Source organism: Syngnathus typhle, linkage group LG1 (genome assembly GCF_033458585.1).
Source record: "Syngnathus typhle isolate RoL2023-S1 ecotype Sweden linkage group LG1, RoL_Styp_1.0, whole genome shotgun sequence".
NCBI lineage: Eukaryota > Metazoa > Chordata > Actinopteri > Syngnathiformes > Syngnathidae > Syngnathus > Syngnathus typhle.
The window spans coordinates 22,069,906-22,095,175 of record NC_083738.1 but is presented as its reverse complement, the minus strand read 5'-3'; the positions used below and the strand labels follow the sequence as shown (position 1 = coordinate 22,095,175).

The window sequence follows — 25,270 nt, the reverse complement described above, 5'->3', positions numbered from 1 at the left end:
ATAAATAAGAGGAGCAAAACGGAGCCAGCAAGCATAGCGCAAAAGTAAAAAACATCATAAACAAAAAGGCACAAACAATAAATAATAAGAGTAATAATAAATAATAAATAAACAGATAACACAACAAATAAGAGCCAGTGTGCATACAGACAGTTCAGACAGTAAAAGTACAAGACGCTACGCAGAACGGGGGAGCGAGTTCAGGATCCTATCAGCCTGGTGTACGAAGCTGTTTGAGAGTCTGGTCGTGCGGGTTTAAAGCCACGTGGGACGTGTTGCACAAGATAAAAGCCATCAAAGCAAATCAAAGAGAAAAGACAAAGGAAACAAAGTAACTTGTAAATGAATGTAGGGAACATGCAGAACTGTAAAACAAAACAGAAAAACGTGAACACAATTATGTTACTCCACGTTAGCACTAAAATATGAACAAGAAAAGTAAATCAGTCAACAAAAATGCTGATTGATTACAGGGAAAATAAAGTACAAAAAGGGCATAGAAAGTGACATGTCCTACTGAACCAGAAAAAAAGACACTATAGTCACAATAACAGAATGACATTTTATTTGTTAGATTAGAAAAATGTGTAAGCAAAAATACTTTTTACATGATTTTCCACTACTAGTGCCACTTTTGGCCTACTAGTATTCAATCAAACCTTATTAGTTAACTACCGTCTTGCACTATTAAAACCACTTGGTGTAACTAGTGACCTGTAGCCCGGATCCGTTATCGAGGATTTTGACTATACGTCATCCAGCTCTAGGTCTATGTAGTACCATACTGTTTGTCCTCGGACAATTTTGACGTACTAGTAGTACTGAGCCACTGAGGGGCTTACTTCATTTTTGTCATTTTGCAGGAAATTTAAACATGTAAAAGTGTTTGGGAAAACACTTATAAGTGTCTCAAAACATTTGTCTACTGTACTTGGTGCATTGATCAAGTGCTTAAAATCAAGTGATGCAGACTAGTAGTACCCATATCAGAAAAAGCTACAAGTTTGCAATCATTGGGCAGTGATGTTGTCACCTATAAGAATACAACAAAGACTCAGATGGCTATTGATATCCGCTCCCTGCTAAATCCAGCAGCGAGCCGGCTGCCTCCTGCGCCTCGGCGTCCAGCTGCAGAATCTCCACCGTCTCCAGGTCCAGCTCAGTGTCGTCGGGCAAGACCAGATACTGGTACTCGGGGGACTGGTAGTAGTGCAGCTCGATGTAGCCGCTGTCGGCCAGTGGGTCTTTGTCCAAATCCCCGGCCAGATCCTCCGCTTGGTATTCCACTGGCTCGATGGCCACCAACTCCTCGTGCTCCGGTGTCAAGGGGAAATCCGGGTGGTCGGAGAAAGCGGGATTATCCTGGCTGGGGCTGTGGGGCGACGGCAGCGACAGCATCAGGGTGTGAGGGAGGCAATCTGGAAGGGACAAAAGACCGCAGCCTGCATACATTATTATATTCATACATACAGACATAACTTACACATATATAAATACAAATTGGAAATACATGCTACAGGATAGTAGCAAAGCTCTACACGACTTTAGTCCAAATCAAATTCCTCCTCCTAACCTTAACTCCCGCTTACTTGACATCACGATGCTGAAGGATATCAGCAGAGCACTACTTTTGTCTCAACTAAACCTCTCAACTGACTTCATTTGAGTTCCTTGACAAGATGTCATTAGATAGCTAGGAAGCACTATTTTCATCCAAATAAAACAGATTCAACTTACTTGATCATTTCTTCGACAGATGAGCACAAAAATGGCAAACGGTGCTATTTTCCTTTGCAAATAACTGAGGATAGGGTCATATGAAGAAATTGCGCAAGTATAAATTTGTGAAAACTTCACTTCAAATCTTACGGGTTCACTTTTGCTTTAAAAAACAAAACAAAAACAAAGCGTTCCATGTTTTTATGTAACCAAGATTCCACCAGATGGCGGCAAAAACAACAAATAGGTGAGTTTGTCAGAATATAGGCGAACAGGTTACCAAAAATATGAACCATAATCAAATAGACAAAACTATGTGAATGAGGACCCGTGACTATGTGGGGTTCAATAATGCCACAAGATGACGCTAAAGCAATGTTGTTTTTTTAAATCATTATTACCCTAGGCTTTCAGCTAAAATGGTAAAATAAAAAAACATTTGGGGATATTTACCACAATACTTGATTATTTCAATCAATTACATTGGCGCACAAGAGGCACATTTCGCAGAGAAAAGTGGACATTATTTGTAAAGAAGCTCTTGATGAGCCCATATGGAGGTCCGCATGTCAAAGGCGCTCAACATTAAGGAGCCTATTGGCTCGTTACCACGGAAATAGAAGGTTGTAGCCATGGTAACAGAAGGCAAACACAGGAACAATGTCGGTGACATGCTGAGAACGTCGGAGAGAGGCTGAAAAGGCGGCGGCAGTAAAAGTGACAGCAAGCGCTGTTACACCGCTGATAAAATATCCTATAGGCTCAAATTCATAAAGGCTCACAGGCGGGTGACTGGGTTTAAGTTGACTCATTACCCGCGGCGGGTGGGCGGGACCAGCAAGGCCCTACTAGAAGCCCTTAACTACAATTACAACCTACATTCTGACATTTGTTCCATTAAACCATATTTATTCATTAGATTGAAGCATTTCTATTGGACGAACTGCTTCCGGTACGCAATATATTTTTCTCCAATAAGATTTAACCCTCTGTGTATTGTCATGTCAACTTAATCTGCCCATGGACTTCACAGCGTATTTTAATTTTAATAAACAATTTGGTTTAATCACATTTCGATCTTGGCCTCACTATGTTCGTAAAAGTATTGTGAATTTTTTTATTAGATTGTATTTTTCCCTCCTTGACTTGTTTTCTTTTTGGGTACTAACCTGACATTTCCATGGAGTCGCACACTACAGACACGCCATAGTCCACGCCTTCCAACCTGGAATCCAATTTAAAAACATATCAGGTCAAAGCCCAACAATGGGGATGGTTAAATATTCATCTTAGAGGTTGGTCACAAATTGTACTCAGGAAAGAGTTTTGTTACTTTAGAATAGGATTCAAATAAGAGTAGAAAAAGAATTACTTGACTAATAGTAAATATAATTGAGCTATTTTTGTCACTTTCAAGGTAATTGAAGAAAACCCACACCCTCTTAACTGTGAGGTGAGTGTCCTAATCAATGTGCAACAATGCCACCCTATGAAATAAATAAATAAATAAATAAATAAATAAATAAATAAATAAATAAATAAATAAATAAATAAATAAATAAATAAATAAATAAATAAATAAATAAATAAATAAATAAAATGTTTACAGTATATTTAATTTTATCAGGTCAGTAAAGTTATGAATAGTTACACAACTTTACACACACACACACACACACACAGGTGACTTTTACTGTCCAATAACTGGACCAATTTACATTACCATGATGATGACTCCCATATGACTCTTGCAAAACATCTCAGAAAAAAAGCCAGTGTGTCTGAATGTCGTTTTTCATATTTTATCAATTTTATGCTATGTGGACTGTTTGAATTTAGACCACAATAACTCCAAACCCTTTTTTCCCTAATCCCCATTTTTTCATCTTTCTGGCATCCTTAATTATACTAACAAAAATGACACAAATGGGGTTATTTTAGTTTTGTTCACAGTGGTTTGATTATACCAATAGATGAAATTTCAACAAATGAAATGGAAGAAATGTGTCGGACAAATGATGAAAGTGTGATTGCTCTTACAAGGCAGGTTTGTTTATGAGGCTGCTGCTGTTGCTGTGGTAGGCGTGCGTCTTCCGAAGAACTTCCAACAGCGACGTTCGATGATCTGGATTCACGCGCCACAGAGATCCTTTCCCTGCCGACTGAAAACAACCGCACAAGAGTAGAATAAGTGGAATTTCCCTGTGTGGGACAAACAAAGGAATATTTGATCATTTAAAAGCCCGCTACATAGATATACATTTGATCCTGACCAAAAGCATGTTTTACATTACCTCCAAGTAACAGGTCATTATTACACAATAGAAAAAGTTTGGGTCCAAAAATCAAACCTTGTGGCACTCCGTAATTGATGTTTTGATTTTGTATTACTTATAAGAATAAAATGCCTCATATTTTCCAAGGAGCATTTTTAACCACTGATCACTGCAATAATGCCAAAAGTCAATTACTAATTTTGATGGGTAAAGATGATGAGACAGTCACGGCATGAATTAAAAGTTGTGTCTCAATGCATCACGATAGATTTAGTTCTGCAGGTAAGACGTGGGTGTTATTGCACTGCACCTACCTGACTTTTGTCCCTATCCATGCGGCAGAAGCTCTTGCTCAAGGACAGATTGTGCCTGACCGAGTTCCTCCACCCTGCGCTGGCCGTCTTGTAGTAGGGAAACTTGTCCACAATCCAGCCGTAAATGTCCTTCACCGGCAGCCTCTTGTCCGTTGAGTCCTCTATGGCCATGAAAATCAGGCTACTGAAGGAGTACGGCGGCTTGGCTGAAGCGGGGTCCCGTATGTACTCCTCCCGGGTCTGAGGCAGCGTCACTTTAGGAATCGGCTGGAGTGGGAGAAGGTTGCCCCGTTGGTGTAACCAGCTGAGGCACGTCAGGTCATCCTGGTCCCACGTGCCCGGGGGACACTCCAGATGTTGGGACACCATGCAGTTAGAAAGCGGGGAGCAGTAGGAGGAGGAGGAAGAAGAGGAGGAAGATGGGAGCGACTCAGCTGTGGTCGGTGACGGCGGGAAGGAGATGGGTGACAGGGGAAGGGAAGTCATGTGGCAAGAGGAGGAGAAAGGGCCCCCAAAAGCAGCAGGACAAGGGCATAATGGCGCCAGGGTGTGGCACAGGTTCTCCATCATTCACGACGACCTCTGGGGGGGGAAAAATGCCACTGGGAAAAAATGTGGGCTAATTCCATTTCTGACATGATCAATAAATCCTGGTCTAAATAAAGGTTTGGTACTCAATTTGGGATATTGGGGAAGTCCAGTATTGCTCTCAGCACTTTTCCTGATTTTTATTACCAACATTTAACAAAGTGACATTCAGAGACTATTATGTCGCACTTTCTGAAAAAGTGAGAGTTAATAGTCGTAATAATCTTCATAGTAATATTTTCCTTCTATGAAAATAGCTCCCTAATTCAAATAAAAGTGTAATCCAAATCCAAATAATTATATTCAACTCTAAGGAAAACTACTATTTTTGTAAAACTATCCAAATGAAGTAATCATTACTGTACAAAACACTAGCATTAAACACATAAATGCTAATGGCTAGGCTGTGTGACCATGGAGTTTGCCATTGTATATTAGCATTCACATTGTGGAAGCTATATTACGACTGAATGCAAACTATGTAATTGATTTTATTTTGCAAAGGAGTTAACGCAACCAAAATCAAAGAGACGACAAAAGGGCCACAGTTCTCACAAGATATACACTCACAAATAATACACACTCATGTGTAATTTGTGAGGGTTTTTTTTTGTGGGTGTTTTAAATATTGATGGGTAAAGAAAGAATGGGCACAGGAAAAAAACTCATTTTCTCAGTCAGGGTCAAAGACGTGGAGCCTATCTGTTAAAGTGGTCAATTTATCAATCCAATAGTAGCCTTTTGCTGCCATCCATAAGAAATTCTTTACATTTGACGCTCATTTTAGGCTCACGCTCTACTGTGGTCTGATTTGGTGACATTACTGCAACAATCTCCTCCTTGCTACTTCAGCAAAAGGGAACAACCGAACTTGATCAGGAATGTTACGTCTCCATCGAGACTGGAACGCTTCCAAGGCACACTGTAAAAGAAAATAAATTGAGCTTCTAAAATATGCATATAAAAAGCTGCAAAAGCCATCCTCATAAGGTAGACAACCAAATTGTGCAAAAAGAAGCCTGTAACCGCTGGAAATAATTTCTCCTGGTGAATCTTTTGGAAATGCGGCAGGATCGACAGAAGGTGCGATGCTTTCAAAGCAGGCAGCTTGTGTCCCAACGCGGGTATGAAACATGCTGGCTTTTGGGAATGTATCCTTCTCTTGTGCTTTTTTTTTTTTTTTTTTTGGTGTTGTATGTTCTCACAGAGAAAGGGTTAGGGGAGAAGAAATGGAAGGGGGGTGGGGGCGCAATGATAAGGCTGAATGCGGCTCTGTGTCGGCTGTAGATTTGCGTGGCGTCGAGATGACCAAAAGCCTCGCCGGTCCTCTCTTCACGTTGGATAGCCTCTGTTCTCTCGACTTGTTCAGCACCACCGTGGCCTGGCGGGAGACAAGACAGCAGTTGAGTTGATTTTGTACTGTGTATGTGAGCTTGTTTATAATTAGCACTCGAGTAGCTAGTTTGGTTTAATGGTTTCAAAATGATATCAAACAAGTGTCGATTGATTCGATAAACTGCTCGCTGTTGTACTCGGATTGGCCTTTGCACTTTCTCACAACGTCGCACGTGTTTGTCATTGATTTGATTCTGCAAATTGTTTCTTTCAACTCAAAACAGCCTTCACGGTGGAGAGGAAGGAATCATTCCATATTTTTTTGCTTTGGGTGGAATGGTCCATATTCATACGATATAGATTCAAAAATAGTACTTTCTACAAACTTATTTCACTGTTTGTGATAACGCGCCATCCGATTTTCCCATGCCAGAAGGCCTGTAATGACCGAATATAGGCTGGGAAAACACAGCGGCTTACGATGAAGAGCATCAAAGACTCCCGTGACTGAGCAATTGGAGGTGACCTAACAGCAACCTTTTGCTACAAAGCACAATTCAGCACTGACATTAAACGGAATGCGCCGATCCACCTTTGTTCACCTATCTCGGAATACACAAATCATGTGTGCAAAGTGTGTTAACATACACCAAGAGGATATTTTAAGGATGAAACTAATAAAAGTTTTTTTTCATTTCTTTGAAGAAGCATTTTGTGTAGCGTTTGTGCTTGCAAATTTATCTGGTCAACAGTGTCTGAAAAGTAGCTAAATCTCAACTACATTTAGAAGCAAAATGAGAAGGATTCATGTGATATGATCAAACCCCCCCAAATGGGCAGTATTGTTCAACAATTGAACATTGCAGCAAACAATAGTTTGTAAAAAAATAAATAAAAATAACACCCACACACATGGATTGACCCAAAGAATACATTTCAGAAAAATATATAACATTCACCAAAATGTGACTCAGTTTTTGGGCTGACAATTTTGGATATACCGTTTTTTTTCGTGTATAGTGCGCCCCCATGTATAGTACGCACCCCTAAAAATGGCATGCCGATGCTGGAAAAAAGCTTGTACCCATGTATAATACGCACCCAATTTTTATGAATTTTTTTAAAAACATTTTTTAATTTTTTTTTTTTTTTTTTTTAAGTCCCAAAGATCGTCACACACGCAGGGAGGCAATGGGTCCCATTTTTATAGTCTTTGGTATGGTCTTAACTAGGCTGGATGTCATTTTTTTGTTGGCGTTGATTTCTCCGACTGCCCCTAAACGCACCACCGCGCTCCGTGCGCACACGGGAAAGAGGCGGCTCTGTATGGGAGAGACGTTGAAGAGGAATAAAAACACCCTTGGAAACCAAAACTTGCCCCTCGTCGTGACTCGGAGCCGCAACAAATGTTTCGGATTTGTGTAGGGTACATTGTGACAGACGGCAAACTAGCAGGTGATCGAGCGAGCGTCTGATACAAGAGCATTGCGGTCGTATGGAGCGTGTTTGAAATGAACAGCAGAGACGAAAGGAACAAGGTAAAGTGTTGTGAAATAAAATATTACCTGTAATACGCATTTTGTTATTTGCTGATTGAAACTGCTAATTAAACTGTGAATTGAAACTAATAGGTGGAGAACTGAACTCTCGCTCTTTATATAGCTGACGTGTCTTGCGCAACCGTTCTGCGCATCTGTAATGGCGGCCTCCGTATGACGTCCGGTCCGCGATGGAGATTAAAAAACAAACAATATTTGACAATAACACACCATCGAGGATTGCACCATCGCATCAAACGATGTGTCGTCAATTATGAATTTTACTAAGTGTGTTGGGCAGGATGGCTGAATGCGATGCGCGATTGACAACAAACAAGAAGAAAGGTGAGTTTTATTTCGGGGGAGATTTGTCATGTCTCGTCCCCAGTTTTGCTATGTGTCTAGGTTGCCATAGTTTCTGTTCGTGTCACCCCGCTCTTCCTGTGTCACCTCAATCGATGTAACGTGTTTTGTATTTAAGTCCTGTCTGCCCCTCGCTCACCGTTGGATCATTGCATGTGTTACTGTCATTCTGTTCCTGTCTTTGGTAATGTCACCCTGTCTTTTTGTTCCACGACTTTGTCGGTCAGTCCTGTTGTTGGTTTTGTTGTACCATGACTTTCTTTAAAAAAAAAAAAAGAAAAAAATTTAATTTTTTTTGTACCCATGTATAATACGCACCCCAGATTTTAGGACAATAAATTAGTTAAATATTGCGCACTATACACGGAAAAAAACGGTACTTCTTTCTCACTCTGATCAACGGCCCCCCCCATTTTTTTTTTAATACTAATGGTGGGCCGTGTTAAAATACACTTTCCCGATATTCTAGGTCAAAAGCAAATTTTATATTTAGTAAATTCCTGGTTTAATCCCACAAATTCCCATTCATTCCCACACAAAACTTTCAACGTTAAAAATCCCCAGAGTTTTGCAAATCTAGTTACCAAGTGATCACACATCAAGTGTGACTTCAATCCCAACCTCCGCGTTTTATCACAAGACAAACGAACGTCATCTGACCTGTTCCAGCACGGTGCCCGCCGCCAGGTCGATGGCTCCGCCCACATCCCGGTAGCGGCCCGAGTAGCGGATGAAGGCCCAAGTCAGCATGGACATCATGACCAAGCCCAGGACGCAGTCGCACACCAGGGCGAAGGTGGACAGGCCCACGAAGAGCAGCACACCCGACAGCTCGTACAGGAGGCAGACGAGCACGAACAGCACGGCTGGAGTTCGGAATGCACTGAACAGATTCTTTGACTGTCCAAAAAAAAACAAAAAAAAAAACGTTTACAGTTATACAGACCTTAAAACATGTCTACCCTACAACAAAGGGATTCTCATTTTTGTCTTTTTTTTTATTTGCCTGCCCTCCTCACCTTTCCGCCTTTGTAAAATAAAAGCGCCAGTTCACACACACCGGTGGTCCCGTCAGACATTTTTGGACATGGACTGATGCCATTCATTCCTGCAGAGCTGAGCTAACGTGCGCAACTAATGTTGCTGACCTCGTTGTGCTTGGTGAACGACTCCCACATCTCCACCAGCTCCTTCTCCAGCTGCTCTTGGTAGCGGTCGCAAAACTCTTGGCCGCCCATCTTCTTGGTGGAGGAGAAGGAGAAGAGAGCCTCCTTGAAGTAAAATTGGTGCTTGTCCTCCAGTGACTCAGGACTCCTGAGTAGGAACTTCCTATGCAAGGAAACCAATGTGAATTGAAAATGACTGGGTCCTTTGGTTTGCCGGTGCCATCAAGCGCCGGAGTTGTGAACTAGTGTTCTTAAATCACAAGACAGAAAATAGGTCAAGCCAATTTTTATGGTGCTTTTATGAATGTTCGGGTTCCTTCCTGGTTAATAATTACTACGTTTGAGACTGCTCATCCCCACTTCCTTTTCCACCTTCGTCAAACATGGTAAAGTTTTCGTTTCAACTTATATTGCTACGATGCTGTCAGTTGTGCAAAATTTGTGTTGCGACTTAACCGCTGCAGATAGCTAATAAATGTTAGCCTTTCCCTTACTGTTATTGTTGTCTGCGTGCATTATCAACAGCGCGAGATAAATGACAGTTTGATTAAACTTGTCAAATTCTAACGTTAATTCAATTGAGACATCTGTCCCGCTTTGATATGTGATGTGTATAAATAGTGAAAACGCGTAGCATGCGCTTTATTGGGCGAAAGCTAAAAAATATACTTACCGTATTTTCCGCCCTATAAGGCGCACCTAAAAACCTAAATTTTTATCAAAAGTCGACAGTGCGCCTTATAGGCCGGTGCGCCTTATATATGGATCAATACAGTAAGCAGCCGCTGGCCGATTTCATTTTCCCCCGTAGAAGAAGAAGCGCGCGGTGGTAGAAGAAGAAGCGCGCGGTAGAAGAAGAAGCGCACGGTAGAAGAAGAAGCGCGCGGTAGAAGAAGAAGCGCGCGGTAGAAGAAGAAGAAGAAGCGCGCGGTAGAAGAAGAAGCGCGCGGTAGATTCAAATTCCATTTGTTTACGTGCAGACCCCAAAATGGCTCCTACTAAGAGACACGCCTACGACGCAGAATTCAAACTCAAGGCGATCAGTCACGCAGTAGAACACGGGAATAGAGCAGCAGCCCAGGGAATTTAACATTAATGAATCAATGGTGCGGAAGTGGAGGAAGCAAGAAGACGACCTGCGCCAAGTAAAGAAAACTAAACTGAGTTTCCGAGGGTGCAAGGCGAGATGGCTAACGTTGGAGGACAAACTCGAACAGTGGGTTGTTGAACAGAGAGCAGCAAGTAGAAGTGTCAGTACAATCACTATTCGAATGAAGGCAACAGCGCTAACAAGCGAACTTAACATTAACAATTTTAAAGGCGGTCCTTCTTGGTGCTTTCGTTTCATGAAAAGACGTAATCTCTCCATCCGCGCACGGACTACTGTTTCACAGCAACTGCCGAAAGACTACCAAGGAAAGCTGGCCACTTTCCGCGCATATTGCAAAAACAACATTACTGAAAAAAACATCCGGCCAGAGCACATAACCAACATGGACGAGGTTCCACTCACCTTCGATATTCCTGTGAACCGCACTGTGGATAAAACGGGAGCACGCACGGTAAACGTTCGCACCACAGGGAATGAAAAGTCCTCCTTCGCTGTGGTTCTCGCTTGCCAGGCTAATGGCCATAAACTTCCACCCATGGTCATTTTCAAGAGGAAGACCTTGCCAAAAGAAAACTTTCCAGCCGGCGTCGTCATCAAAGCTAACTCCAAGGGATGGATGGATGAAGAAAAGATGAGCGAATGGTTAAAAGAAATTTACGTGAAGAGGCCGGGTGGCTTTTTTCACACAGCTCCGTCCCTATTGGTCTACGACTCCATGCGCTCCCACGTCACAGTTGGTGTCAAAAAACAAGTGAAGCACACCAATTCGATACTCGCCGTCATTCCGGGTGGATTGACAAAAGAACTCCAGCCGCTAGATATTGGTGTCAACAGGGCATTCAAAGCTAGACTGCGAACTGCGTGGGAACAGTGGATGACAGCGCCGGACGACATACGCCAATATCTGCCAGTGGATTGTAAATGCCTGGGCTGATATATCAGTCTCAACTGTGGTCCGAGCTTTCAGGAAGGCAGGAATTGTCACTGAACTGCTAGACAACAGCAGCGACAGTGACTCGATTAGTGACGACACCGACGAGACGGAGCAGGGCATATGGGATCCCGTAATCGCCCCACTGTTTCATTCGGACACCGAAGATGAAGAATTCGAGGGATTCACGGATGTGGAATAACTTTATAAAGTGAGCTTTAAACGTTTATTTTGCGTGCTGTGTTGTGTGACGTTTGACGTTAACGTTTGAACAACGTTGAGTTATTTATATATTGTTATTGCTTTGCACTGTTTCGAGTGTTACTATATTGTGATAGCGCTAACGTTTGATTTACCTTAAGAATTCGAGGGATTCACGGATGAGGAATAACTTTATAAAGTGAGCTTTATACGTTTATTTTGTGTGCTGTGTTGTGTGACGTTTGACGTTAACGTTTGAACAACGTTGTTATTTATATATTGTTATTGCTTTGCACTATTTCGTGTTACTATATTGTAATAGCGCTAAGGTTTGATTCACCATAACAGTATCAGACTGTTTCTTACATGTTTATTAAATCCAAGAAAAGTTCCCCTCCATTATGTGATATAAATGTTGCACTACATGTTATACCCTGCTGTTGTTAATCTATAAATAAAGTTTAACTGACCTATCTGCCTGTTTTGTTGACATTCCCTGTAGCGTAGCTCCTTCTAATGAATGCATAACGTAACCCCAGCCTCTACTGTAGCCTCTATTTCATGCGCCTTATAGGCCGGTGCGCCTTATATATGGATGAAGTTTTAAAATTAGCCATTCATTGAAGGTGCGCCTTATACCCCGGTGCGCCTTATAGGGCGGAAAATACGGTAATACTGTTTAGTGTGCGTGCGTGTGCACTAGACGTCATTTACTACAAACTACGAAAACCTGATATTGAATAAATCGTGTTCAACACAGAAACGCGTCATGAAGGTTACCTCTGAGAACCACACCCTTTCGGTGTGCTCATTTGTTTTTGTTTTGAAGGGGTCAAAAGTGGGGATAGCAAGGTGTTTGAATTCCCCCTCCATATATTTCATCTCCCACTTCCATCTTCTGTACTAAGACGCTCTATGTCCTCACAAATAAGACAATTCCGTGGGCTGGAAGAGCAAATGTGCCTCGCTGGTAAATAATAACACGGCAAGTGTACCTCCAAGTACATGTTTCAAGTACAGTGCAGTACTAGTAACCCTATTTGGCCCAACTAGTAGACGCTAGCTGACCCTCTTGTAGTACCAAATTGCCCATTGGTAGTGATGCAACTAAGGCATTAGTTGTGTAAAAAAACAACAACATACGAGTAAGATACAGTACTAGTATGTACAAGTATGTGGCCCAAATGTTTTCTCATCTTTTCCAAGTGAGAAAGGGCCTGTTGTGCTCCTCATGGTGGGAGCTGTCTTGTTCCTCCACAGAAGCGCCAATAACAAAGGAGCTCCTTGAAGGCCGTCCAATCGACAGTGAGACGCTTAGCCTAAAGCCACAAAGTGTGACAGCCATCGAAGCGTGCACATTTTCTAATTAATACAGAGCTGCGCATTGTGACCATGTGTAGGTTGGGGCGTCGCCAAGTGTACATACACTGCGTAGTTAATATCTTGTCCTGAACTCTTCCTAATGTTTCTTTGATGGCGTCATGGACAGGCTCTTTTGGCGTTACAAACGGCAGGCAAGGAACTAGTTTGCTCGGCAAAGTAAGCCTGAGTAGCAACATGAAACTCACTCAGCATTACCAACTATAATGAACTTGTGACATTCTTCACACTTTGTCACATGAAATCCATTAGCCATACACTGAAATCAAACACTAATGAAATGATTCATCAAATAATTCTTTTACAAAAAAGTCCAAACAAAACCTCTTCGATAGTGATCATGTCTCAATGAGGACTAACGAAAAAAAAAATCTTTCTCCTTTATTATGTCATTTATTAAGGCAGAATCAATAGATAGTCTAATAATCAATCGGATAATCGATAAAATAATTGTTTCTTAAAACATTGATAACTATAGCACTCCATCAAATGATTTACTTACCATAAGACATTGCAATCCGAGTTATGAACTAACTAATTTAACCAATGTAAAAATTCATAAATGTGGCTCGGTGGCATAGCACAAATGGCATTTTAAGTTAATTCTGAAATTTCATGCAAAAATCTCTATTTATTTAGCTTTGACAGAAAGAAAGATAACTACTGTCCTCGAATGAATAGTTTAAAAATATATGACTAAAATAACTTCTTATTTGCTTCCTTAATCACAATGATAATATGAAATACAGGCAGAACATATAGTATTTGTTGAACAAAGTAAATTTGGTAAAACGTCAAAAAAAATTTGAATATTCCATTTCATTGTTGTCTTTGGCTTGTGATGTTGTGCAACTGTTGACGGTGTGGTTGTCCCCACAGGCAGCAGCAATGGGGAGCAAACCGGGCCCAGTTCAGATAGTGACGGTGTGCAAGGAGGATCACTCCTTTACGCTGGACGAGGAAGCGCTCGAGCGCGTCCTCTTGACCCCGACCGTGCGAGACAAAAATGTGGTGGTGCTTTCGGTGGCCGGCGCCTTCAGGAAGGGCAAGAGCTTCCTGCTCGACTTCATGTTGCGATACATGTACAGAAAGGTGAGCAATGGCAGACCTCACTTTTTCAAAAACTATCAAGCCACTTGGGCCTGTAATGTGACTACAGAGTAGGGTTGAACCGAAAAAGTACAAGGTCACACGATGTTGCCCCTCCCTGCCGCAACATGCAAACTGACAAGTTTGTGGACAAGATGTGATTCAGGATGACAGCCAGGGTGGAGTTCACCACCCAGCTGATTTGTTTTGTTTTAGTGGCGCCACTGGGTTTACTGCCTTTTTATACTCGGCACTTTCCCCAGGGTAGTTTGACCTCACCTCTTTCTCCTCGTCGCGTAAACCGCAGGGTGACGAAAACTGGCTGGGTAACGACGACGAGCCCCTGACGGGATTCTCCTGGCGAGGTGGCTCGGAACCGGAGACGACCGGCATCCAGATCTGGAGCGAGGTCTTCCCCATCCAGAAAAGTGATGGAAGCGAGGTGGTCACCGTGCGCCGGACATGTGAAGCGCCAGAATATTAAGCACACCTACGCAACACAAGGAGATGACATAGAAACAAGATAGCCACCATTTTGTCACCAAAAAGTTCACACACCCCTATTCAAATGGCCAATTAGTGAAGTATAAAAAGTGAGGCAATTGTATAAAACATTCTCCTGTAGCCCATACAACTCAGTTGAGCACAACAAAAATGTATCGCAAGAGGCGATTGCACAAGGATACACACTCTTGTAATTGGCGCCGTGCCTGTTTGGATTAAAATCGCATTCAAATTCATGCAAAGTCCGACGCTGTTTAAAGTGCCCGTGACTGATGCCAAATAAAGCTCTGATGTTCATTAGGGAGGGAGGGCGTTTTCTTTGTATTGCAGAAAACGGAAGGGTTTGTGCTAACACTGACTGTTTTTTGCCAATGTTCATCATTTCCGCCACCTTGGGTATTTTTTTGAATTTATTTTTTAACAAGGGTTCTTATGCTGCAATAATAACGAAACCAAAGTGATCACCTATCTTCTTGTGTTTTGCGTGTGTGCTCCTGCAGGTGGCAGTAATGCTTATGGACACTCAGGGAGCTTTTGATAACCAGTCCACAGTGAAAGACTGTGCCACCATCTTTGCCCTCAGCACCATGACCAGCTCCATTCAGGTGATTGTCCTTATTAATTAATTCTAAGCCAAGGCGCATACAATATTCAGAAAAAGTCGAAGTTTCGAGATGACTATGCATTGTGAAATGACCGTTACACAAGTTCACTTTCTCTAAAATCTTGAATGCTAACTGACTGGCGTTTTTGTATTTTTCACAACTTTCTCGAACGAGGATTAGAATGGCGAGACTGGGCAAAGCCCAAAGCAAAATGTCTCAAGTGAATACATCTTGTGCCATCTAGTGGAAGAGCATTGAATTGTTCATCCTGCCACTAAGTACTTTATTGACGACACTGAAATGGAATATTTGTTGTGGATCATTTCCCACAGCCCTCCTGATGAACTTTCAGCGCAAATTGTTGGCATATATCGCAGATAGCAGATTCTTTTAATTCCCAGTTGGTGTCACACTGACATTGTTTCTCGTTGATGTGGTTTCTTGTTTGTAGATTTACAATTTGTCCCGGAACATCCAAGAAAATGACCTGCAGCAGCTACAGGTAACTAACTTGGTGAAGTCACATGAATGCAAATATACATATATATATTTGCATAAATTTACTGTAAATGTGTAATTGTGATCGACATATTGTATTAGCATACATGTAATGCAGGGGTCTCAAACTCAATTTACCCAGGGGCCGCTGGACGTAGATTCTGGGTGAGGCTGGGCCGCAGCAGGTGTTTCACAAGAAAAGCTTTTACAAAAACATTCCAGTGTTATCAAATGTCTTTGTTTATTCATCCTTTTTTGTCTTAGAAAATTTAAATAAATTAACAACTCATAAGAAAAAAATAAATCAGTAAGAAATAAAATGATAATAATAATTCAGCAGATATAGAAGACTGAATAAACCAAATATAGTTGCTGACTAGAGAAATGTAATTATTATTCAGATTCAAATGTCTGTATTAACAGCTCTTTAACCTGTAACTTTCTGAACATGAATGGAACATTGAACATAAACTGTTATGAACATGGCTTCTTCTGCCTACTTCTTACTGCTAGAGACCTGGCAGCGCTTCCTCTTGCATAGCCGAGCCACATTTGGCTTAAGGGAGGTATTTCTCATACTCCTCAGCATGTCTAGTTGTGTAATGACGTCTCAAGTTGTATTCTTTGTGCACTGCAACTTTCTCTGTGCAAATAAGACACGTCGGGATGCCCCTGTGCTCAACAAAGAAATATTGCACTTCCAACTTCTCCTGAAATTGTCTGTGCTCATCACCAACCTTTCTCTTCACTGCAGGCTTTGAACAAGACATGTTTGGGGCTTTTGTAATATTATTTAGTTCTACTTGATGTCACTGTCGCGTTTCAGTTTCGGTGTTTTTCGGCGCTTCCGCATCCGGTCACATTGTCGCGCGTTCGCAATCATAGACATAATAAAAGGGTAGACCCCGCTGGGGGTGCTGCGCGGCGAGAAATGCGGCCGCCATCTTGGTCAGATGACCAATCGCTAATTCTGTTGTCACGAGCCTGAGCTACGGGAGCCCACAGGTGTTAAAAATATAAAACCCCCAGATGCATGTGAGAAAAAATGCGCGGGCCGCATTAACACAAAGATTTTATTTCAGGCAGGGGGCCGCAAAACATTGTCCTGAGGGCCGCAATTGGCCCGCGGGCCGCGAGTTTGAGACCCCTGATGTAATGTGTAAGTCCTTTTTTTCTTCTTTAGATGTTTAAAAAAGTTGAAATCGTCATTGCTGTTCAGTTTGTGCTATTTTATTAATCAGGGTTAATTGTGCTTCTGACCATTGAATTTTTCCCATGGAATGATTCAAGTCTTGTAACTGTCTGGCAGGTTTTCACCGAGTACGGCCGGCTGGCCTTGGATGAAATCTTCCTGAAGCCTTTCCAGGTATGACAACATTTCCCGACAATTTTTTTGTTTTGTCCTGATGCGTCTCTTGTAGAGATGCACAGATCCGATATCTGGATCGGATATCGGCCCCGATATCAACAAGATAGATGGATCAGGTATCGGAAAATGCAGCCGATCTGTGAGCCGATACTTTCCTTAATCTCTTGGGACGCGGGCTACGTCATACGTCAGCAGCACGTGTGCCGCATGCCACGAGAGTTTTCTAAACAAACGCAAACATGGAGCGAACGTTCGCTTCTCCTCCCCGGGTTGCTAAGCGGACGTCAAACCCTGCGCGTTCGCTTCTCTTCGGGTTGCTAATGGGACGTCAAAGGCTGCGCGTTCGCTTCTCTCCCGAATGGGGGGGGGGGGGGGGGAGGCTAATCGGATGTCAAACGCTGCGTGTTCGCTTCTCTTCCGGGGGGGTGTTAATGGGACGTCAAACGCTTTGTGTGGCGGGCTCCATCTAGTGTGGAAACTGAGAAGCTGAGTTCAAGCTTCTTGTGCGGGCCATATTCAATTATGTTTTCAGAATTTGCTGCGGGCCAATAAAAACTGGACCGTTAGTTTGGACACCCCTAATTTAGAGCAAAGAACTGTGCAGTCTGCCTGATGCCATTGCCTTTGGTCTTTTCTGTTCCACATGTAGAGTTATGTAGCTTGTTAAGTCAACCATAATATCGGATCGGTATCGGGTATCGACCGATACGCAAAGCCACGGCATCGGTATCGAAACTGAAAAAGTCGGATCGGTGCATCTCTAATCTCTTGTAACCTTCCTTTTACCCTGTGCTGTACAGTCCTTGATGTTCCTCATCCGCGACTGGAGCTTCCCCTACGAGTACACGTACGGCTTTAAAGGAGGCAATGAATTCCTGGAGAAACGATTACAGGTAACACAAGGCAGAAGCAAATGCGAGCAAGCTTTGGTTCCTCTGGGAGATGAACTTCCTCGCTTTGTTCTTCTTGAAGGTCAAGGAGGCCCAGCACGAGGAGCTGCAAACGGTGAGGGAGCACATCCACTCCTGCTTCACCAACATTTCCTGCTTCCTGCTGCCACACCCTGGTTTGAGAGTTGCCACCAGCCCGACTTTTGAAGGACAACTTAATGGTGAGAAGTCGCTTTTTTTTTTTTTTTTTTGGTACGTTAAATCGTGTGAAATATAACATTTAAAAACATTTTGTAGTATTCTGGATAAATAGGAGCCATATTACGTAGGAGCTCTGTAAGTAAACAAAATGAAGACTCGCTCGCACAGTTCTCTAAATAAGAGGCCAAGTGTGCTTGCTCCAAGTTGTTAACTTCCCATTCCCAGTTGAAGTTTACTGCAAAAGTCAAAGTCAAAGTCAGCTTTATTGTCAATCTCTCCACGTCACAACACACAAAGAGACCGAAATTACGTTTTTCTCTATCCCACGGTGACGAGACACATAACACGATAGACATACAAGTATGCGACACAATATAAAAACAAGAAGGCAAAAAATTCAAACAATCAATAGTAAGAGTGATGAATAAATAATAAATAAACAGATAACACAATAAATAAGAGGAGCAAAACGGAGCCAGCAAGCATAGCGCAAAAGTAAAAAACATCATAAACAAAAAGGCACAAACAATAAATAATAAGAGTAATAATAAATAATAAATAAACAGATAACACAACAAATAAGAGCCAGTGTGCATACAGACAGTTCAGACAGTAAAAGTACAAGACGCTACGCAGAACGGGGGAGCGAGTTCAGGATCCTAACAGCCTGGTGTACGAAGCTGTTTGAGAGTCTGGTCGTGCGGGAGCGCAGGCTTCTGTACCTCTTCCCAGAGGGCAGAAGCTCGAACAAAGAGTGAGCGGGGTGACTCACATCACTCACAATCGTGGTCGCCTTGCGGGTGAGATGGGAGGTGTAAATGTCCTTCAAGGAGGGGAGCGAAGCACCAGCAATCTTACCAGCCGTGTTCACTATGCGCTGCAGGGCCTTCAAGTTGTAGTCAGTGCAGCCGCCACCCCACACAGCAATACAGCTGGAGAGGACGCTCTCAATGGTGCCGCGGTAAAATGCAGTCATGACGGCCGGAGGAGCGCTCGCTCGCCTGAGTTTCCGCAGGAAGTACAGGCGGCGCTGGGCTTTCTTTGCCAGCATGCCGTAGTACAAAATGAACGGCGGCGGTTGACAGTACTCGGGTTCCAAGTCCTTGTGTTGGTTTTGTCAGCGGTGGCACCAGAGTTCAAAGAGCAGCTGAAGATTTTGATCCCCGATCTCCTGCATCCCGACAACCTGGCCGAGAAGGAGATCAATGGAAACAAAGTCACCTGCAGAGGCCTGCTGGAGTACTTCAAGGTAACTCGCCTCTCGTGTTTGTGCCTCCGTGGGTCTCTTTTGGCGTTTCTCTTGTGTTTGGTTCACTGCCAAACTTAACTGTGAGCGCTTTCTTGTCAGGCTTACATCAAGATTTACCAGGGAGAGGACTTGCCCCAGCCAAAGACTATGCTCATGGTAAGCACCGGAAAGATTGACAAAAACAAAAGTGTCTGTTGTGAACTTTAGCTCGTCTTAACACGTTTGTTCGTCTCGCCAGGCGACAGCGGAGGCCAACAACCTGGCAGCCGTGGCGGCGAGTAAAGATCAGTATTACAGGAACATGGAGAAGGTGGGTTCAGTGCAAGACGACGCTGTTGTACTGACAGACTTGATGCTAGCTGTTGACATGTTTGAACTTTCTTACCAAGCCAAATTGTTTTTCTTTTTTTCTTCTTAGTGCTCCGAGTGGAAAAGCACTATAGTAAACTCGATGATTTTCCTTAATTTAAGTAATGTATTTCTCATTCAGTTACCATTTTTGGGTTTTTAGGCAAATCTTTTTTGCGTGTATGTTGACTTGTCAAAATGTCATTTTTTTTTTTTCTAGGTAATATTTTCCATTTTTAGCTTTTTTTTTTTATCTCAATTTTTAAAATATTTTTAGCGTGATGCCTCTCTGCAGCCCCCGAGAATGAGTCATAGAGAAATTAAATGATATTATAAAGCTAATATAAAGCCTAGGGGTACAGCAGTTTAAAGACTGAGATAAAATATGCTCCTCTTTGTCTCTCAGATGTGTGGCGGAGACCTGCCCTATGTGTCTCCTGAGTCACTGGAGGAGAAGCACCAATTTTACTTCAAGGAGGCTCTCTTCTCCTTCTCCTCCACCAAGAAGATGGGCGGCCAGGAGTTTTGCGACCGCTACCAAGAGCAGCTGGAGAAGGAGCTGGTGGAGATGTGGGAGTCGTTCACCAAGCACAACGAGGTCAGCAACATTAGTTGCGCACGTTAGCTCAGCTCTGCAGGAATGAATGGCATCAATCCATGTCCAAAAATGTCTGACGGGACCACCGGTGTGTGTGAACTGGCGCTTTTATTTTACAAAGGCGGAAAGGGGAGGAGGGCAGGGAAATAAAAAAAGAGACAAAAATGAGAATCCGTTTGTTGTAGGGTAGACATGTTTTAAGGTCTGTATAATATGGCATCACAGCACTATTTTGTCTAAATAGAATTCCTCATATCACATCGACATAATTCCTTGGTAGAAAGATGGCAGCAAAGAATTTTTGTCTTGGTGAAACTTTAGTATACAGTAATTCCAAGATGGTGTCAAAGCACTCTGTTTGTCTAATCCTCCATTGATCCCTTGCCTGAAAGATGGAGGCAAAGCACTATTTGACTAAATGAAGCATTTTACCTCACGTCAACATAGTTCCTTGGCCTTAAGATGTTGGTAAAAGCACAACTTTTGTCCGAGTGTAGCTCATCTTTTCCCTTCAATAGATGTCCTTGTCACCAAGATGGCGCCAAATGAATGCTTAAAGTTTAAAAAAAGAATAACTTGATGTACCATACATTATTTTGAAATGACAAACAAGCAAGCATGTGGAGGTTTACTCGAACAAAAGAAAAATCCTGCATTCCAAATTCTCTACTGAGCATTCCCTTTCGTGTTATTCAAAATAGATTTTGATACAGAAAAGTTGATATTTTCTAGATAGGTTATTTATAGAAAGTGCCTTCTGTAATGTTTACAACTCCAAAGGTTCTATTGATTGACAAAGATCATCTAACTTGATGATGTAGCGACCACGTAGCCAAAGACTTTGCTTTGCTTTTGCAGCCTCTTCGAGTTAGTCCATCTTGCTACGATGAATATACTGTACGTATAGTACTGCTGTGTTAACGAGACATGACTTTTTTTTTTTTTTTATGCAACATATTCAAAATTGCAGTAAAATAATTAACATGTAAGCAAAGAAGAACATAAAACTGTTGCTCACTTGGGCGCACACGACAAATACTACACTGCGTGTGTGGACGTTAGGCTTAGCAACTTTTCAAAGTTCATTTCAACAACAGCGATACTACAGTTCTGATCATACAATCTAGTGGTGGCTTGAGATGCGAGTAAAATTCATTCTCTCGACGCTTGTATCTCAAATCAGCTTTCCCCATTCGTATGAATGGAGAATAAAGTAATGTGTTTCAGCCACCCTAATTTAAGTTTAATGTTTTTTTCCATATAATAAATTGCAATAAACGGGATTGTGTAAAAACACCTTGGAATTTGCTGTCCACATAAAATGTAAACAAAGAAAGCAACTGAAGCTTCTGTGTCGTGATGTTCTTCCTTTGTTTTTGTTCTGCGGGCATAGCGATGCTTTAGTGCCAATTGCTAAAATTGTGGTTCCTATTAGGGTTGCAAAATTCCGGGAATTTTCAAACTTGGAAACTTTCCATGGGAATTAACGGGAATTAACGGGAATAAACGGGAATAAACTGGAATAAACCGGGAATTTACTAAACTGAAGGTATCTTCTTATTAGGGAACTTAAATATAGTTGTGTAAAATAATATTTTAGCATAATCCTGACTAAAACAACCAGATATCATGCAGCACAGTTGAATATCTTTGCTATCACATGCTCACATAGCTGCAGGGCCACTGAGACCACGCCCCCTACATGTGCTGTTCATTCCTCCATCACATGCACAGATGATTTATACAATTCTGGACCACACTTTTGAGTCCAGAGCACACAAATTGAAGCCAGACTTTTGAGCCTGTGGACTGCATGAAGTGAAGTAAGTTTTGATGACATTATATGGTAATATATTTAGAGATATTTTTATATGTAAGTGCTATATTTAGCCTTATGGTGGAAAAAATAAAACTGGTCAAAACCAAATAAACCACAATTTATACAGTAAGTATCACTTTAACAGACAGGAGTGGAACTTTGATGTTGCTAGATATCATTTGCACCTAAGTAAATAACAATAACTAATAGTTTTAAAAACATCTTGTATATTTTGGATTTTATGAGTTGTATCTCCACCAGGATACATTGGACACATCCCCAGGGATGTGTAGCTTCACAGACACATTGTTGTATTTTTTCAGAGTTGTGGGTTAAGAATTAAGAACAATAACATTTAGTTGTTTTTTTTATATTAAATTATAAACAATTTAATAATTTTAATATAACTTCAACAGCTCAGGGACATCAAAGAGAGAAAAATGCCACGTGCGCCATCCGATGTGTGGAGACATTTCACACAAGCTAATTTGCAAGGAAAGTCTTTGTATATCTGCAAATATTGTGAAAAGGCATACACAAAAAATGCCACAAAAATGCAGCAGCATATTGCAAAGTGCAACAAATTTCCCCAAGGCTCAACACGTGCAATAGATGGGAGTTCCACTACAGATGAAAATAAATCTGCATCAGCCGCATCAGAGTCAGATACCCTCTCATCAGCTCCTGGTCCCTCTGGCATCAGAGGATTCTTTGATCATATGGATGAACAAAGCAAGAGACGTGCAGATGAGTGTATCGCTCGTGCAGTCTATGCAACTGGCTCACCCCTGATGCTAACGGCCAATGTGTACTGGAAGAGATTTTTGAATGTTCTCCGGCCAGCATACACCCCCCCAACCAGACATGCGCTATCCACTCATTTGCTGGATGAAGAGTTTGGCAGGGTGCAGACAAAAGTCAAGGAAACTATTGACAAAGCAGACTGTATTTCAGTCATCTCAGATGGATGGTCAAATATAATAATAATAATAATAACTGGGATTTATATAGCGCTTTTCTAGGTACCCAAAGTCGCTTTACATGTGTGTGTGTGTGGGGGGGGGGGGGGCTGGGGGAGGAGGGAGGAAAAAGAACAACATTATTGGGAAAGAAAACTAAGAAAAAGAAAGAAAAAAAAAGAAAATAAGAAGAACAAAGAAACACCAAGGGCAGGGTCAGTTAGGAAAGGCTAATGTGAAGAGGTGGGTTTTTAGGGTGGTTTTGAAGGTAGGGAGGGAGGGGGCGTCTCTGGTGTGCCTGGGGAGAGCGTTCCAGAGAGAGGGGGCAGCCACGGAGAAGGCCCTGTCGCCCCAGGTTCGGCGCCTGGTTTTGGGGACCTCCAGGAGGCCGGCATCACTCGACCTGAGGGAACGGGATGGGACGTGTGGCTGGAGGAGGTCAGAGAGATAGGGTGGAGCCAGGTTATGGAGTGCCTTGTAGGTGGTGAGGAGTATTTTAAAGGTGATTCTATATTTGACAGGCAGCCAGTGGAGGTCATGAAGGACAGGTGTGATGTGCTCTCTGGAGCGGGTTCCGGTGAGCAGGCGGGCAGCGGAGTTCTGGACATATTGCAGTTTGTTGAGGGTTTTGGAGGTGATGCCGTAGAGGATGCTGTTGCAGTAGTCTAGTCGGGATGAGATGAATGCGTGGATGAGGGTTTCGGCAGCAGAGGATGTGAGGGAGGGCCGGAGACGGGCAATGTTTCTGAGGTGGAAGAATGCAGTTTTGGTGATGTGGTTTACGTGGGGGAGGAATGAGAGGGTAGGGTCGAAAATTACACCTAGATTGCGGATGTGGGTGGAGGTAGTGACAAGGGAGCCGTCGATGTTTAGTGAAAAGTCCTGAGTGGAGCGAGTGAGGGAGTCGGGGCCAATGATGATTATTTCAGATTTTTTGCAGTTGAGTTTTAGAAAGTTATTTTGCATCCAGGTTTTTATGTCTGTGAGGCAGGTGGTGAGGGTGGAGTGGGTGGCTGCGGTGATGGTCCTGGTGGAAAGGTATAGTTGTGTGTCGTCGGCATAGCAGTGAAATTGAAGGCCGTGGTGGCGGAGGATCTGACCGAGGGGTAGGAGGTAGATGGTGAAGAGTAAGGGGCCAAGTACTGAGCCCTGGGGGACGCCGTGGGTGACTGGGGTAGTGGAGGAGGTGCAGTTGTTGATTGAAATGAATTGCTGACGGTCAGAGAGGTAGGATTTCATCCAGGATAGGGCAGTGCCGGATAAACCAAGGGAGGAGTGGAGGCGTGATAGGAGGATGGAGTGGTTGATGGTGTCGAAGGCAGCACTGAGGTCGAGGAGGATGAGGATGGAGAGGGAACCAGAGTCGGCGGAGAGGAGGATGTCGTTGGTGACCTTGAGGAGGGCAGTTTCTGTGCTGTGGAGTGAGCGGAAGCCGGATTGGAACGTTTCGTATAGGTTGTTGTGGTGAAGGTGGGATTTAATTTGGGAGGCAACTGCACGTTCGAGAATTTTAGAGAGGAAGGGGAGGTTGGAGATGGGCCTGTAGTTGTTGGGGGAGTTCGGGTCGAGACCGGGTTTCTTGAGAATGGGGGTGATGGCAGCCAGCTTGAGGGCAGGAGGGACAGAGCCAGTAGATAGGGAGGAGTTAATTATAGTGGTGATGAGAGGTGAGAGTGAGGGGAGGCAGGCTATGACTAAAGTGGATGGGATTGGGTCGAGGATGCAGGTGGAGGCTTTCATACCAGAAGTTATGGAGGATAGGTCAGCTGTGGTGATTTCGGAGAAGAAGTTGAGTGGGTGGTTGGAGAGTAGAGGGGGGGCATGTTCGGGGGTAGGGGAGGAGGTGGGAGAGGAGGCGGCCAGTTCAGTGTGGATGGTGTTGATTTTTGATTGAAAAAATGATAAAAATTCTTCACATTTGCTGGTGGTGAATGAGGTGGTGGTGGTGTCCATGGGTTTGAGGAGTTGGGTTACGGTAGAGAAGAGTATCTTGGGGTTGTTGCTACCAGATTGTATGACGGAGGAGTAGTGGGAAGTGCGTGCATTGTTGAGGGCATCTCTGTATTCCTGTTGGTGTAGTGTGTAGATGTCCAGGTGAACAGTGAGACCGGTTTTCTTTGAGAGCCGTTCAAGCTGCCGGCCCTTGGCTTTAAGGTGACGGAGGTGGTCAGTGTACCAGGGGGCGGTGTGGGTGTAGGAGACAGTTTTGGTTTTTATGG

The 25,270-nt window shown here is 42.9% G+C and overlaps 3 protein-coding genes across 4 annotated transcripts; 1 reads left to right on the top strand and 2 right to left on the bottom strand.

Annotated features, from left to right (window-relative positions):
* Positions 1-548: 548 nt before the first annotated feature.
* Positions 549-5,813, bottom strand: LOC133158981 (forkhead box protein N2-like). 2 transcript variants are annotated; one of them, XM_061286176.1, is made up of 4 exons: positions 4,310-5,813; positions 3,760-3,881; positions 2,889-2,944; positions 549-1,442 (listed from the first exon to the last, which is right to left on the bottom strand). In XM_061286176.1, exons 1-4 carry the CDS (start codon positions 4,877-4,879, stop codon positions 1,063-1,065), a joined length of 1,128 nt encoding a protein of 375 aa, XP_061142160.1. In that variant the 5' UTR covers positions 4,880-5,813; the 3' UTR covers positions 549-1,062. The 2 variants fall into 2 exon arrangements, with proteins under 2 accessions (XP_061142160.1, XP_061142167.1); XM_061286183.1 differs by having other exon boundaries at positions 549-1,418.
* A 138-nt stretch (positions 5,814-5,951) lies between these two features.
* Positions 5,952-9,509, bottom strand: LOC133159552 (atlastin-3-like). The gene is made up of 3 exons (XM_061286673.1): positions 9,282-9,509; positions 8,794-9,033; positions 5,952-6,278 (listed from the first exon to the last, which is right to left on the bottom strand). The coding sequence occupies exons 1-3, from the start codon at positions 9,369-9,371 to the stop codon at positions 6,099-6,101; spliced, it is 510 nt and encodes a 169-aa protein (XP_061142657.1). The 5' UTR covers positions 9,372-9,509; the 3' UTR covers positions 5,952-6,098.
* A 4,268-nt stretch (positions 9,510-13,777) lies between these two features.
* Positions 13,778-20,315, top strand: LOC133158822 (atlastin-3-like). Its single transcript, XM_061286164.1, has 11 exons — positions 13,778-14,014; positions 14,319-14,453; positions 15,016-15,120; positions 15,572-15,622; positions 16,928-16,984; positions 17,788-17,880; positions 17,960-18,098; positions 19,200-19,327; positions 19,427-19,483; positions 19,566-19,637; positions 20,082-20,315. The coding sequence occupies exons 1-11, from the start codon at positions 13,811-13,813 to the stop codon at positions 20,298-20,300; spliced, it is 1,260 nt and encodes a 419-aa protein (XP_061142148.1). The 5' UTR covers positions 13,778-13,810; the 3' UTR covers positions 20,301-20,315.
* The last annotated feature ends 4,955 nt before the right edge of the window (positions 20,316-25,270 follow it).